This window comes from Aegilops tauschii, chromosome 7 (assembly GCF_002575655.3).
Source record: "Aegilops tauschii subsp. strangulata cultivar AL8/78 chromosome 7, Aet v6.0, whole genome shotgun sequence".
NCBI classification, from domain to species: domain Eukaryota; kingdom Viridiplantae; phylum Streptophyta; class Magnoliopsida; order Poales; family Poaceae; genus Aegilops; species Aegilops tauschii.
The window spans coordinates 492,583,646-492,598,149 of NC_053041.3; the positions used below are offsets into that span (position 1 = coordinate 492,583,646).

Below are 14,504 nucleotides of genomic sequence, written 5' to 3' on the forward strand. Positions count from 1 at the left end.
CCAATATTTCGAGGTGGATGGGGTGATCCTCGATTTGAGCAACTCGTACTGGGGTGGATGGGTGGCACTCATAGTACTGCAGGTGAAGTCCCACAATAATTTAACGAAACTACCCGGGGTTGCGTCTGGGGTTCTCAGATAAATACTGGGGGTCGGCATGGCAAGGGAAGGTTGTGAGGGTAGTGCACAAGGTGAGGAGTACTTGGCAAGGTCACTAGGTGGACTTTATATAGTATTGGGGCTGGGTTATCCACCGGGGTGAAGGGTAACTGGTTGTCGATCCTGTTCTCGGGTCAAAGCCACAGATATACATATCACATAAATGTGACGCATTACTGTGGGTGCCGTCGGGGTTGGTCTTGGTAGCTGCGCCTGAAAAAAATGCAACTGTACGCCAACGTACACATGCATAGCTACTACTCCAAAATAAGGGCGCTCAAGCAGACAGCATGTAATAAAAGCGATATAAGATCACACCATTACAAAGCGTAGGAAAAACTAAGGCTTGATACAACTCGAGCGACTTAGTCTACCTCGTTAATGTCTAAGTGGGCTGGCCTGGCGGATGCCGAGGCTTCTCCACGGGTTTCTCCGTCAGGATTAGCCAGCTGAGGCTGAGGGGCTGCAGAGTCAGGGTAGTGGTGATGACCATCGCGGGGGTTGTTGGCCACAATCCCGTTGGAATGGGTTCCCAAAAGGCGACGAAGCGCTTCTGCGGACACCAAAGTACTCTGGTTGATGGCTGGGGCAGACCTCAAGGGATCGATCGGGTGTCGGAACAGCACGACTGGGTTGTCGGCGTCGGGCTCTGCTTCTCTTCTCGCCGGGGCTCGGCGAACCAGTTCTCCACGAGCTGCGATCAGATCAAGGGTGACCTGGTCGAACAGTTGCTCTAGTGCGCTTACATAGCGCACCAGATGCAATAGTGCGGGATCCGTCTCGTGATCTCCGTTGGCAACCTGGGGCGGCCTACCATACCCGTCACGACTGGGGTAGTAGTAGAACGAGCGACAGTTAACTCTGGGCGACAAGTGCCGGAGTTGAACTATAGCTTCTCGAGCTGCTAGCTGGATGGCTTGTGGCTCAAAGGAAGTTGTCCTTCCAGTGAACCTGTAGGGGCGTTCTGGCGACAGACCCCTACCGTAGATGTGCACAGTGGCCCAGTACTGACGGCTCTCACCGTACATGGGTCCCTGGTACACAACATATTCAGGAGGCTCTTCTAACGCATAAGCACGTCGGGTGAGGTTTGCGAGCACGGTCACAAAACCTCCGAGATTGGTTGCGGTGGTCTCGTTGTGAACAATGGGGCCAGGCATCGTGGCTTGGTTTGGGGAAAAGAGGTTGTGCTGTGCTGAGGCTAGCGTGCCCTTTTTATAGGGAAAGGGGACGGAGTCTTCCTCCGCACGCTTGCGATGGAGACGGGTTGGGCGTCGGTCACTGGCGCGTGATCGACGGGCTAGGCTGATAGGTTGGGCACCGTCCGCCGAAAGGCGTCGGGTCACTGTGGAGCTATCTTACGCGGGAAGCTTGACCGGGGTTAGGCTAAGGTCTGGTGGTTTGGTTATCCTAAGTTTATTGACCTGGCTAAGATAGGATTAGCCAACGGTCAGCCTGGCTCTGATACCAAGTCTGTCAGGACCGGATTTTCGGGATATTAATTCTCCAGAAAATGGCCCGTATGCTCACCAGCCCCAGGATTACTGTTAGCTGATGAGGCACCAACTTGATACAAGAAAATCCAAGCAAGAACAAAATATGTAGTACAAGACCATTGTGGCCTATGAGTACAACACTTGGTTTCTAATGGTTTGATGGCGGAAGCGGTTTGTGGTTCATCTGCGTCTATGGGACTCCATTTCCCACAAGAACAGCTGACCAGGATAACTCCTATCTTCGCGAGGCTGCTGACAACACTGCGTAGGTTCCGGGGCCGTCGTCGAAACACTCTTCTCCGCGCAAGAAATCTGGCCAAGACAATAGCCAGGGACAAGCCAGTGAGTACGTTTGAATGTACTCGCAAACATCAGGAACACGGGTATAATATATCAAACATGCTCCGGATTACTATGTGATCACAACGTCTGTCACGAAATATACGAAAAACCATGATGCACACATGTGGTTAAAAATAACCAAAAATAGAATATTGGGTGCCAAACGAGGGTCTGAATGACTCCTCGAGAGGAAACTGCAAGAATAATAATGCCGCAGTCGGGCGTCGGGGCGACACCACATAAAGGGCTTATAAATAAAAGAAATAACAAGCATGCCACAGTCGGGCGTCTGAGCGACACCACATAAAGGGCTTATAAATAAAAGAAATAACAAGCATGCCACAGTCGGGCGTCTGAGCGACACCACATAAAGGGCTTATATAGAATAATTGTAATGGGTATCCAGGAGTTAGAACCATCCCAGGGATATTCGAAAATACAAATAAGGTAATTGGTTAGTCCACAATAATAATGATCATAATCCACCTATGTCACAGTCCATAATCAAGGTTCTGGTGTAGCCGTTTTTCCTCCGAAGACCGACACTAAGACCGACACTTGACCTATCCCAGACTGTAGTCCTTAACCATGGACACGGCTATTCGAATAGATGTATAATCTCTGCAGAGGGTGTACTCTTTACCCACGGGTAACGGATTTCTTTAGTCCATCGGGACTAATTCCGTCTACGGTCTTTTAATTGAAAACACGCCTGACCTGCACACACCAGCTTAACTTACCGGTGTCTGGAATCACCCACGACACCTGTCAAGCGAAACTCTAAGTGGGGAGGCTACAACCTCGACGTAGCATGGGATCACAAAATTTATACCGCGCGCAAACTAGGGGAGCTACCCCTCCGGCTACAACCGAAACACCCATGCCCCCGGACCGGATGACTGGCTTTAATCCATGGCCATGGGACCCTCATCACGGCCTCTCTGTACGGTGTGTGCCAGAAAGGGGTTGACAACTTACTGAACCGTACCCTACCTAAGGCAGGGACAAGTGGTAGTACCAGGCAAGTATGGGGGTTACTGGACAAGACTCGATCTAAGGCCGACTCAGGAGGTTCAAGTGTTCCCTGCATGATTAGCATAACAAAAATATTTCCAATAACGGATAAGCTTAACACTCATCAAGCCCCACCATGCCATACCGGACATACTCATCTCAACGAGGGACTAGGGACAAGCTCGCGTCTACCCAAGACCGCGACTTTCCCAACTTCCTTCCGGTATGCACGAGAAGCTTACGAGGAAGGTCACTATCATCAACATATCCATTTATAACAGCAAAGAAATCTCCATTTATGCACTCATGCGTATGATCTTACCGTCACATAAAATAGCATACACTCCACGTCAAAGTGGTGTCGAAACCGTATCAAAACACCACACAAAAATATTATGCCAGAGTTCAGAAATGCTTGCCTTCAAGTGTATGCATGAGGGGGTGCACTTTTGAAGGTTGCCTTTTTCTCCAAAAATCCTATTTTGAGAAATATACAAACAATACACATTTCAAAAACGGTACAAAAAGTTGTCTCAAATATTTTTGAAATAAATCTTAAAATAAACTAGATGAAATTTGAGAGAGGTAAGAAAAAGAATCAACTCATTTGGAGTTTTATTTTAAAAGTTATAGCCAGTCAAAGATCAGTCAAAGTTCTGTTTTAATAAAATCAGAAAAAGGAAAACGCTTCGGGGAAAATACGCTTTCAAAGCAGAGGTGACGTACTCCGGATCTTTGCGCTTTCACTTAAACAGAGAGAACGGCCGCGCGGATCACTGACAGTGGGTCCAAGGGGCCCACTGGTCAGGTTTGACCGTTCTCCCTCTCCCTCCCTTCTCTCTGCCCGAACGGCGTGGGGCTCCGGCGATCGCCGTCGGCGAACGGCAGCTCCCCACGGGGTCCCGAGGGCGGGGATGGATCCGCCAGGCCGGGGCGGTCCTCCTGGTGGGCGCTAGGCAGGCGGGGACGGAGGAGGTCACCGGCGGCGAGCTCCGCGGCGGACGGAGGTTCGGGAACAGAGTGGGTTTTGGGCTCCGGTAGTCCTTGGTCGAAGCTGAGGCGCTTGACAGCTCCGCATGACTACGGGGAAGCTCTTGGTGGCGTTGGTTTGGCGGGGGAAGCTCCGGTTGCGACGAATGGCACTGGATTGCGGCGGCGACCGAGCTGGCCGGAGACGAGGAAGAAAGGACTTTCCCTGACGATTGCTGGCTGCGGGAGCACTACGGGGGTGGACTGGGGTTGCCTGAGTGCTCGGAGGAGCACGGGGCCTCCTTTTATAGCACGACGGGGCTGGCTCCGCGGCGGTGGATAAGATCGACGACGGGTCGCCGTTGCTGTAGCTGCAGGGCGTCGTGGCGGCGACGAACGCGTGCCGACGAGCATGAGGATAAGCACGGGCTGTTCCCTGGGGCAGCTGGCGTGCGCGGGTGGCTTGGGCGGCGCCGTCCACGGCAGAGCCTGCTGCCGACGCCGGCGTGCTGCCAAGGGAGCTCTGGCGTCGGCGCTGTAGGGCGCCAGTGCGGCTTGGAGCGTACTGGTGAGAGGGCGAGTGTGTGGCGCGGCTCTGCAGGCGAGCTGGGTCCAGTGACGGGATGCGTCGAGGGTGGCAGTGCGGCGTGGCGACTCAGTGCGCGCGCGTGCAAAACGTGCGCTCTGGGCGCGCCCAGAGCACGCACAGCAGGTGTTCGACGAAATGCCAGCGCGCTCTAGAGAGCTTGGGTGATGCGGGTAGTTAGCAGGCCAGGGCTAAGGACATCTGGGAGGTTAGTGGACATGCTGGATGGGCCCGGGGCTCAAGTCCTCAATGCAAGTTAGGAGACATGCCAAAACTGTCCCTGCACACAGGGTGTTCGACAGAATGCCATGGGCATCTAGGCAATTCTTGGGGTGACCAAACTCTCCAGATCCTAGTCTCTTTAGGAGCTAAAGAAGGTGGTAAGGTTGGTTTGGCAAAAACAGAAAGTTGATAGTGCAAGATTTTGAGAAAACCAGTTTTGGGCAGAAACTAAAGGCTATCATTGCATGCACCAAAAATATGCCAATGGGTCCAATCTCCTGGATTTAAGGGTTTGGTAGGGAGGACTATAGGTAGGAAAACGCTCAAAGGTACTAGAGCAAAATAAAATGGGGTTGCAGTACAAATCACCAAACTGGACCAGAATAGAAATGAAGATGATTCACTCAAATTTTTCAAAGAACAACACTGGGTTTTTGCATGAGGCTGAGTTATGAGCATCAACTGACATCCCCAAACACTTGAAAGAATTTTTAGAACAATATTAAAATAGGTTGTAGTGCAAATACACCCACTGGACCAGATTTGAAAAATTGATGTAGAGCTCAAAATCTCCAATGACCAAAAGATATTTTTGCATAAAAGTGATGTGGGAACCTCACATGACATCCCCAAATTTTGGTGAAATTTTTAAAAGAATTTATCAAATGGTTGCAGTGCAAAAGGGGCTCCAAATTAATGGGGGTTCATTATAAAAGAATAAAGCTCATGGAAAAATAATTATGCAAATAAATCCACTGATAAAGAATTGTTTTATTATAGAGAGTATTCAAGTCCAACAATACTCTCTGAAGGTTTTTCCACTAGAGGCAAAAATCCAAAAATCACAAAGGGTAAATCTTGACAAAATGGAAAAGTTTTATTTCCTGGCAAAATTTTAATAAATAAAACAAGGTCAAAATTTTGGGGTGTCACAGTGATCCTAGTTGTTTTAGGTTTTGTGGTTGACAAATTAAACACTAGTTTTATTCCACATTTGTTCAAGCCTAAACCATAATTTTTTTAAAGCGCCTATTCACCCCCCTCTAGGCGACATCCACGATCTTTCACCCATCATCAGAACATACAAGCCAAGTTCTATAATAAAAAGTTCTCACTAGTATATGAAAGTGACAAATCATGGAGACTCTCTATATGAAGATCATAGTGCTACTTTGAAGCACAAGTATGGTAAAAGGATGGTAGTGTGCCCTCTCTCTCTTTTCTCTCATTTTTTGTTTTCTCTTTTTTGGGCTCTTTTTGTCCTTTTTTCATTTTTTTATATCCTCACAGGTAAGGGCAACACTCTAGAATGCTTTTATTTACTTACAACTCGATATTACAACTCAATAACTGAAACAATATGATAATATGAATGCCTCTGGCAGTGTACCAGGATGTGCAATGATCTAGCGTAGCAAAAATATCAAAAAACAGACAAGCCATGCAAAATATCATGCTAGCTATCTTATTGTAAGTGCATCAAGTACCCCTTAGTAGTTTTGGAGTATTGAAGACAAATATGTTGAGGGATTAACGTGTTTGTGAGTGACACAGGAGATATAGTCCATGAAGATTTGGTTTAACATATGGAAGACGACCCCTAAAAATGGATTTCTTCAAGTGAAGAATTTGGTGATGAAATTGGTATGACCTTTGAAGAAATTGATGTGAAGACTATGAAGCTTGAAGACTTTTGTTTTCGTAGTTTCTTTCTTCTTACTTTGAGTCATGGGAAAAACCGTACTGTTAAAGGGGGCCTAGGTGAATCACAGTTCACATTCCCAAAGTGATGCTAAACCTATACATACACAAGCTACTTCGAGTGAAGCCTTTGGAAATCTCCGGAACAGCTGACGAATTTGCTAGCGATAGTGACAAAGTTCATCTGGTCGCTGACGAATTTGGTCAGGCCGAGGAGTTAGGATTTGAGAGTTCAAATTCTAATCGTTGCTGCACCGCGGGCCAGCTGTCGAGTGGATCCTTATCCTGATAACGGTCATATCAGAGAAGGGCATTTATGACAATTCATGTCGGGTTGCCCCTGGCTATAAATAGCCGCCCACACATGTCATAACTAGACATGCCTCCCAAGATGCTACCTACAAAAGACAGTATTTGCAACGAAAGTCTTAAAATAGTGAATGGTACGGTTTTGGATGCGAGCTACCTCCGCACCACTGAACTGGTGCTCGTCCTTGACGGAGATGAGGTCCCACGTACTGTCGGAGCTAAATTCGATGGATCTCGGGTAGGGGGTTCCGATTTGGTAGCCTTGGCACGATGGTAATATGAGGCACATTGTTTACCTAGGTTCGGGCCCTCTCAAGTAAGTAAAACCCTACGTCCCCAAGTCATCAAGGCCATAGTCCCCATGAACCAACGTCATGGAGAAGAAAGCATTTCTGCTAGACGAGTCACGAATCCAAGAGCTAAACCTTCATTATTTCTCCCCACACCAGCATTGGAGGCCGCAACAATGCGACAGACACGAGGCTAGATGACCAAACAGTAAATGGAAACCACTACTACCGTCGTGCCAACAAACCATGTAGACCATAACCTTACCGCTTATAGAATAACCTATAGGAAAATACGCCATCGAGCCATCAATGTCGTCGTAGACGACACGTTGAGATGGGGAAATGCAGGGAAACCTTATTCGCTAGACCCCCACCTCCAACGAATCGTCGCCTGAAGGAGTGAAGCGACAAACAACGAAAACCTACCTAAGGGTTTGAAATCAAGGAAAGGCACAACTTCAGTCGGTAGACCGAGAACTTTACACACTTCCACACCAATAGAACCAGTGGAGGTGAAGGGAAACAATGACGTACCGAGAAAGGAGAGGTCGCCTCTCCTGGGGGGGGGAGGAACAATTGTACCGTGTATGATTTGGTTTTACTAACCAAGGGTGAACATTTGTATTTGTTGATGTTAAACCGTTTTATTTCTTGATGCCAAACACATCAAAGTATTGTTTTAAAACGGGTCAGTTTCTTTCTTCTTCTCGAAGGAAAAAGGCGATCTCGCCAGCACTTCTCACCAGGAGAGTTTCTCTGCCTATGTCCTCCGGCGGCTTCCCTCCACCGACGATCTCGATCGTCGGTGGTGAGGGGGGTCGCCGAATTTATGTTGTTGATAGTTTTAGGCCATAATAGCTTAGTTTTTAGGCTGTTCATCGTCTTGGCTTCGACGACAGTGATGGCGGCGTTGAATAAAGATTCTGCAGATCCTTCCGTAATGAGGAAATTTGGGATGGATTTGAAAACCAATCAATTCAAGCAAGGATGGTGTGGCAGTGACATCCTTGTGGTGGGCTTGTGTCCTCGGGCTCCGTCGTTGCGCCGGTGTGGAGCTTTGGAGGTAGTCCGGAATCAGATGCATATTGTGGTCTGCATTGACGACATCTGAAAGATGGTGGATCATATGCTGGGTTCGTGGTTCGTGGATGGCAGGTGTGGTTTCCTCCTCCGACGTCCTGGTTATGTGGGGGTGCTAGATTTGGAGTTTGATGCAGTGTCTGAGGTGTTGCCCTAGGTCTGATTCGTTCAAAGGTAATGGTTTCACCTTTGATGAGCCACCTTGGAGGTCCGCAAAGCTGCATATCAGCGATGGAGCCGCGTCGAGCTTGATGAGGAGACGATTCTTTTTTTTTCTCTAGTGGCTATTGTGGTGGTGCCAGAAACAAGTGTCACACGTTGGTATCAAGCTCAGAGGATTCTTCGGTCTTGATTGTAGTTTTCCTTCTAGGCTGATGTTCCTTTGTGTAAAGGCTAGCGTTCAACAGTATTTTCAATTTTGTCAGGTCCGTGTTTATGTTGCTTGTACTATGATCTCTATAATATGAACGAGACATATATTACCATAAAAAAGACACATCAAAGTATTTGAAATCATGATTTCATAGAAACCGATATTCTAAATTAAAATTATATAAAATTACCTATGTAAATATATGTCAGTTTTGGTCCGTTATCGAATCCAAATAGAGTCCCTAAAAAAAGAAAAAAAAGACGAATATCAACATACGTATCTTTTTTCTCTTCCACAAGAAAAGCTCTTCTTCTTCTGTCACCGTCACTGTTGCCGCCGGTCCACCCCATCTCCAGTGACCTCTAGGCCATGGAGGTGCAGAGGATCTCGGCCCCCCATCGGCGGGTGGGAGCCCGGTTTCGTTCTTGTTAGATTCATCGTCTTGGGTGAGCTTGTGTGGAAACGACGATGTCCCTTAGTAGGAATAATGCCTCCCACATTCTATCCCCGTCCCGATGAAGGGCATGTGGAGGTTTTTCTCCATCGGATCTCACGGGATTCGGTTTGTGCTGGTATTCGGTGGATCTGTTTGGATCCGATCTTGGTTCGTTTTCGTTTGGGTGTTTACAAGTTCGATTCTTCTGATCCATGACTTTTTTCATCAGCGATGGTTGTTACTCTGGTGCGCTGCTCCTACGGGGCCTTAGCACGACGGCTTCCCGACTGTCTACTACTACAAGGTTTGTCCGACTCTGGTGAGGAAGAGGCGATGATGGCGGTGTGCCTTCGGCTCGCTTCAGTGTTTGTACTTATCGCTAGCTGGTCCACGGACATGTAATTTTTATTACCTCTGTTGTCCTTTGTACTGCCATGATTGAAGATGAATATAGCTTGAAAGTTTTTCTATCCTGCAAAAAAAAAGAATTGGAATTTTTTCTAAAAGAAAGAAGAGAATCCAAATACAGTTCAGTTTAGGTTCGTATTTTGCCCGTCCGAGAAGAAAGAAACCAGAAAGCACGGTCGCACCGGACTACGGTTAGCGACCATAATAAAACCAGGACACCGCGGACGGAGAGCGTCAGGTCCTCCCCCGCTCCGCTCATCTTGGGAAGGAAGCAAAGCAGAGCCGCGCCGCCGAGGAGGATATGGCCGAGGCCGACGACGCCGCCGCCGCCCGCCGGCGCACGGTCATCACGGAGTACCGCAACAAGCTCCTGAACTGCCGCGAGCTGGAGACGAGGGTCCGCACAGGTAACACGGCGACCCTCCTCCCTCCCTCCCCCCATCTCATGCGCTGTGGATCCTACTTGTTCGATCTACGGGGTTCAGACTAGTTGGCTCGCCCCGAGGTATCCGTGGGTGCTGGTCGATTGTGGGGGGGTGGGATCTGGTTTTCCGTGGCGATTAGGAGGGTTGTGGGCTAGGGTTTTGGTTTGGCCGATTTGTGTTCAGGAGTTGCGTGCCTCAGCTTGTCTCGAGCACGGCTTGGGCTGTTGGTTCTCGACGAGGGAGGCTAGTGGGTCGGTTGGCCTGCTGAACATGTGGTTTTTAGGTTCTTAGGGCGCCGTCTTTGATTTAGGTGAGATTTGGTTTATTTTGCAAGATGCGAACAACAGGAATTTGGGATGAAGTGTTATTCTCGTTGAGCATTCAACACGTAGATTAGGGTGAGACGGGCGGTCAGTTCCTAGATAGGTTTGGTCCACCATTTGCGTTTTGTTTAGGATGTGAATTCGGTAATTGGCGTTGAGTGCTAAACATGAATATCATAGTAACATTTAGCTAGTCATTTGGCTTTATTTGTGGTCGTGATGTAATTGATTATTATCTGGTTTGGCAGTTCATAATAGTGTTTTCCATCGTGGTGAGGCAAAGGCAACTGCAGTAGTTATTAGTTCGAGTGATTGAGATGCTGGGTGATCACTCTTCTTTCCATAAGGTCCTATAACTCTGTGCTGTTAATGTGTCAAGGAGCTCAGATTTGGTGCACATGTTTCGTTTCTTTTGATATATATATTTGGGACCAGCCCTATTAAGTATCATACGCGGAAAGGCCCAAAAGCTACATGTATCCAAGTTTATGTGCCTGTTCATTTTTCTACTTTATATCCTTCACACCTTGAATTGTGTTGCTGGTGATATGGTGATGAACATGAGCTTCCATGGATTCGTCCTTTCCTTGTTTATGTTCCATCAGTGGACGACCTTTCACTCTTTCTTGTGGTTATGCTTGGTCTTGTATGCGTCTGCCTTATATGATTTGGTTTTGATGCAACATGGTTTGGGTGAGGCTCAGAGCCTTTACAACTTAAAGGTGTGATAGATTAATAGCTTTGGTATTGTTATATTTGTACTAATATTTGCAAACATGTAATTTGTGAAAATGATGGTTAAACACATGTGTTGGAGATGATGCCAGTTTCCAACCGACAGTAAAAATAAATAAAACGAGTAACGTCTATAGCTCATGCTATGTGTGTAATTTACCTAGAACCTGGATTTAATCCTTGTCAATTGGACTGACTGGGATTGATAACCTGACCTGACATTTTGATATACAAATTATGTACTCGATCTGGCACATACATAATATCTTGTTTCTCTTGTCCTGTTGTCCCCAGGTTCAATGTTTGATGCAACTTCTTTTTAATGAAGATTATGTTGAACTATGGACAGCAGTACTCATGGTTTTATTAGATGGCTTTTGTTTGATAAATCTACTTATTTATATGCAGGTAGGGAAAACCTAAAGAAGGCGAAGAAAGATTACGATAAAACTGAAGATGATTTGAAGTCCTTGCAGAGTGTGGGCCAAATCATTGGTGAAGTACTTCGACCATTGGACAGTGAAAGATGTAAGTGAAAAGACTTACTTTTGTTGGTTTTAGAACAGATTTATCTCTGTACAAACAATGATAATATCCATTCTCTTTTTGGCCATTAATTTCATCATTACATTGCTTGTTTTTCTCCCTAAGTTGTTGTAATATGTTTGCTCATGGCAGTAAACCTTTCCTTCTCAATTCAGCAACAATGTACTTAGTTTTAGCAAAGCAACTGAAACTTGTTTTTGTTGTAGTTATCGTCAAAGCCAGTAGTGGCCCACGTTATGTGGTTGGCTGCAGAAGCAAAGTTGACAAAGAAAAGCTGACAGCTGCAACACGAGTTGTCCTTGACATGACAACATTAACAATAATGCGCACTCTACCACGTGAGGTATGTGATTGTTGATTTTTCGTTTATGTTTCAGTTCAGCACAGTTTTGAAATTCTGTTTCTAATGTGAGGGGTTAAACTAAGATTGTACTAATTTCCTTTGCTTAGGTTGATCCCGTGGTCTATAACATGCTACACGAAGACCCCGGCAATGTCAGTTACTCAGCTGTAGGTGGACTGTCGGATCAAATAAGGGAGCTGCGGGAGTCCATCGAGTTACCTCTTATGAATCCAGAATTGTTTCTTCGTGTTGGGATTAAACCACCAAAGGTAGTTTGAAGAAAAGATGTGCTGTGAAATACCATATTATGCAGTTAGCTTAGACAAATAATGATACAATTATCACCATCCTGAGATGTACTAACTGCTACTTTACTCATTCAAGGGCGTTCTGCTCTATGGCCCACCTGGAACGGGAAAGACATTGCTTGCTAGAGCCATTGCTAGCAACATCGATGCTAACTTTTTAAAGGTCTGCTTTTCTTTTCTTTAATGCTGTTATTTATTAGCAACCTTTTATCTGGATATATCATTATGGTACTATGTTGAACTAATGTGTTCTGCTAATGCAGATTGTTTCAAGTGCTATCATTGACAAATATATTGGTGAAAGTGCACGTCTTATAAGAGAAATGTTTAACTATGCACGTGAGCATCAAGTAAGTCTCATTATGTTCTGTTTCTTTGTACATCTACTAGTAATCCTTAATATTCCGTCTATTATTTGAAAGCTGTTAAAATCATAATAATGTAAGCTATTACATTTGTTCCCTCGTGGCCAAATATATTCTGCTCCATTTGTTATTTTAAGTTTTTGCGCGAATTAGCTGTAGATCATTAGGGGAGCAAAAGTTGCTAGCAGTCTGCAATACAGAGCACCCAAACTCTAGGTTTACTCTGCCAGAAAAGTCCATGGAGAAGATCTTCACATTTTAAGTTGCTACTATGCACATCTGTGAATGCATTTTAAGTTATATGTTTGTTTCTCTTCTATTTTGTACTAATATTGCTCATTAACAATTTTTTTTTTCTGATCCTTTTGTTTAGCCATGTATTATTTTCATGGATGAGATTGATGCCATTGGTGGCCGAAGATTCAGTGAGGGCACTAGTGCAGATCGTGAAATACAACGGACATTGATGGAGCTCCTAAATCAGTTGGATGGATTCGATGAGCTCGGAAAGGTACACATTTTTTTTTTCTGTTTTGTGGCAGCTATGGTGAAACATATGTTTATTGAATAAGAGTAGGTATTGGACAGTGATACAATGCTTACTGAATACTGATCAATTGAATGCTGAATTCTTAATGTGCACCGCACTGCATTCTAGTTACAGTCAATCTATCTTTAGTTGCCCTATTAACTACCCGCCTTTCCTACATCATAAAGTTGTTGGTTGTATCGAGTAGTTGATTAGGTCAGTGTTAATCTTGGGGAGGGAATTGTTGTGTAGAAACCTGAGAAAGATATTTATTAGAAAAAAGAACTCGAAAGTTGAAGATATGCTGGTTGTCCCTGATTGATTGTCTTAAATTATTATTATGGTGTGTACATGTGTTGTGAGTTGCTGAATATGTGCTTATGTGAATCATGCGTGCCACATACAGGTGAAGATGATCATGGCGACGAACCGGCCTGATGTCTTGGACCCTGCGCTCCTTCGTCCTGGACGCCTAGACCGGAAGATAGAGATTCCGCTGCCGAATGAGCAATCCAGGACGGAGGTCCTGAAAATCCATGCAGCTGGTATCGCCAAGCATGGCGAAATTGATTACGAGGCTGTGGTTAAGCTGGCCGAGGTGAGTTACTCTTCGTTAACCTATATTCACCACCTCATCATGCTGGTGTTTCTGAAGCCTTAATAACTCTGTATGGTTCCAGGGCTTCAATGGCGCTGATCTTCGCAATGTCTGCACTGAGGCTGGCATGGCCGCCATTCGAGCAGAGCGTGACTACGTCATCCACGAAGACTTCATGAAGGTGGGGTGTCATTTGCTTTCTTTCTACCTGTTCATCCTAATACAGTTGAGTCGGCACTCACTACAATGTCTGGCAAAATGGTTGCAGGCAGTTCGGAAGTTGAATGACGCCAAGAAGCTCGAGTCCAGCGCACACTACAGCGCCGACTTTGGCAAGGACTAAGATGAGAGTAGGAGACTATCAGGCGACGCGCTGTCTGTTTTCTTGTACCATGGCGGAGTTTGTCACACCGACCCCGACGATATAGAACATCATGTGTTTCTACCTTTTATATGTTGTGGGACGACTGCCTTTGCCGCGCAAGTTGATGTAATGAAAAGTTGAAACAGGTCTGAAACCGACTGGTTTCTTAGATTTACAAAATTGTTTCCTTCAAGTTACTGTGCCTTGATTGTGGAATCAAAAAAATGTGGAAACATTCGCGATTTCTTCCTGTCTCTCGTGTTACTCTAGCTGGGAATAAATGAATGTGCGGAAAGGAACGTTTGCAGCGTGTGCTTCTGCCTGTGGGAGGGAATCAAGAAATGTGCAGTGGTACTTTGCTATATTGGGGACGCATTCCGTTTCCTGCTGAAAACGACCTGATTCACGTGGAATTGCACATGGCCGTGGTTAACGAATACGGAGTACTCCTAAATATATTCCAATGTGGATGTGAACCAACTTGTGGTTTTTTTTTGAGGGGAAAACCAACTTGTGGTTGGATGGTTAGAAGAAAGTTGGTTGGATGGTGGTATTCTCAACCGCATTTATTCTGGATTTATTT

General features: G+C 45.9%; 1 protein-coding gene across 1 annotated transcript; it reads left to right on the forward strand.

The window, feature by feature from the left end:
• The first annotated feature begins 9,526 nt into the window (after positions 1-9,526).
• Positions 9,527-14,163, forward strand: LOC109778985 (26S proteasome regulatory subunit S10B homolog B). Its single transcript, XM_020337566.2, has 10 exons — positions 9,527-9,792; positions 11,277-11,396; positions 11,621-11,757; positions 11,865-12,026; positions 12,142-12,228; positions 12,329-12,415; positions 12,804-12,941; positions 13,366-13,557; positions 13,640-13,738; positions 13,826-14,163. The coding sequence occupies exons 1-10, from the start codon at positions 9,687-9,689 to the stop codon at positions 13,898-13,900; spliced, it is 1,203 nt and encodes a 400-aa protein (XP_020193155.1). The 5' UTR covers positions 9,527-9,686; the 3' UTR covers positions 13,901-14,163.
• The last annotated feature ends 341 nt before the right edge of the window (positions 14,164-14,504 follow it).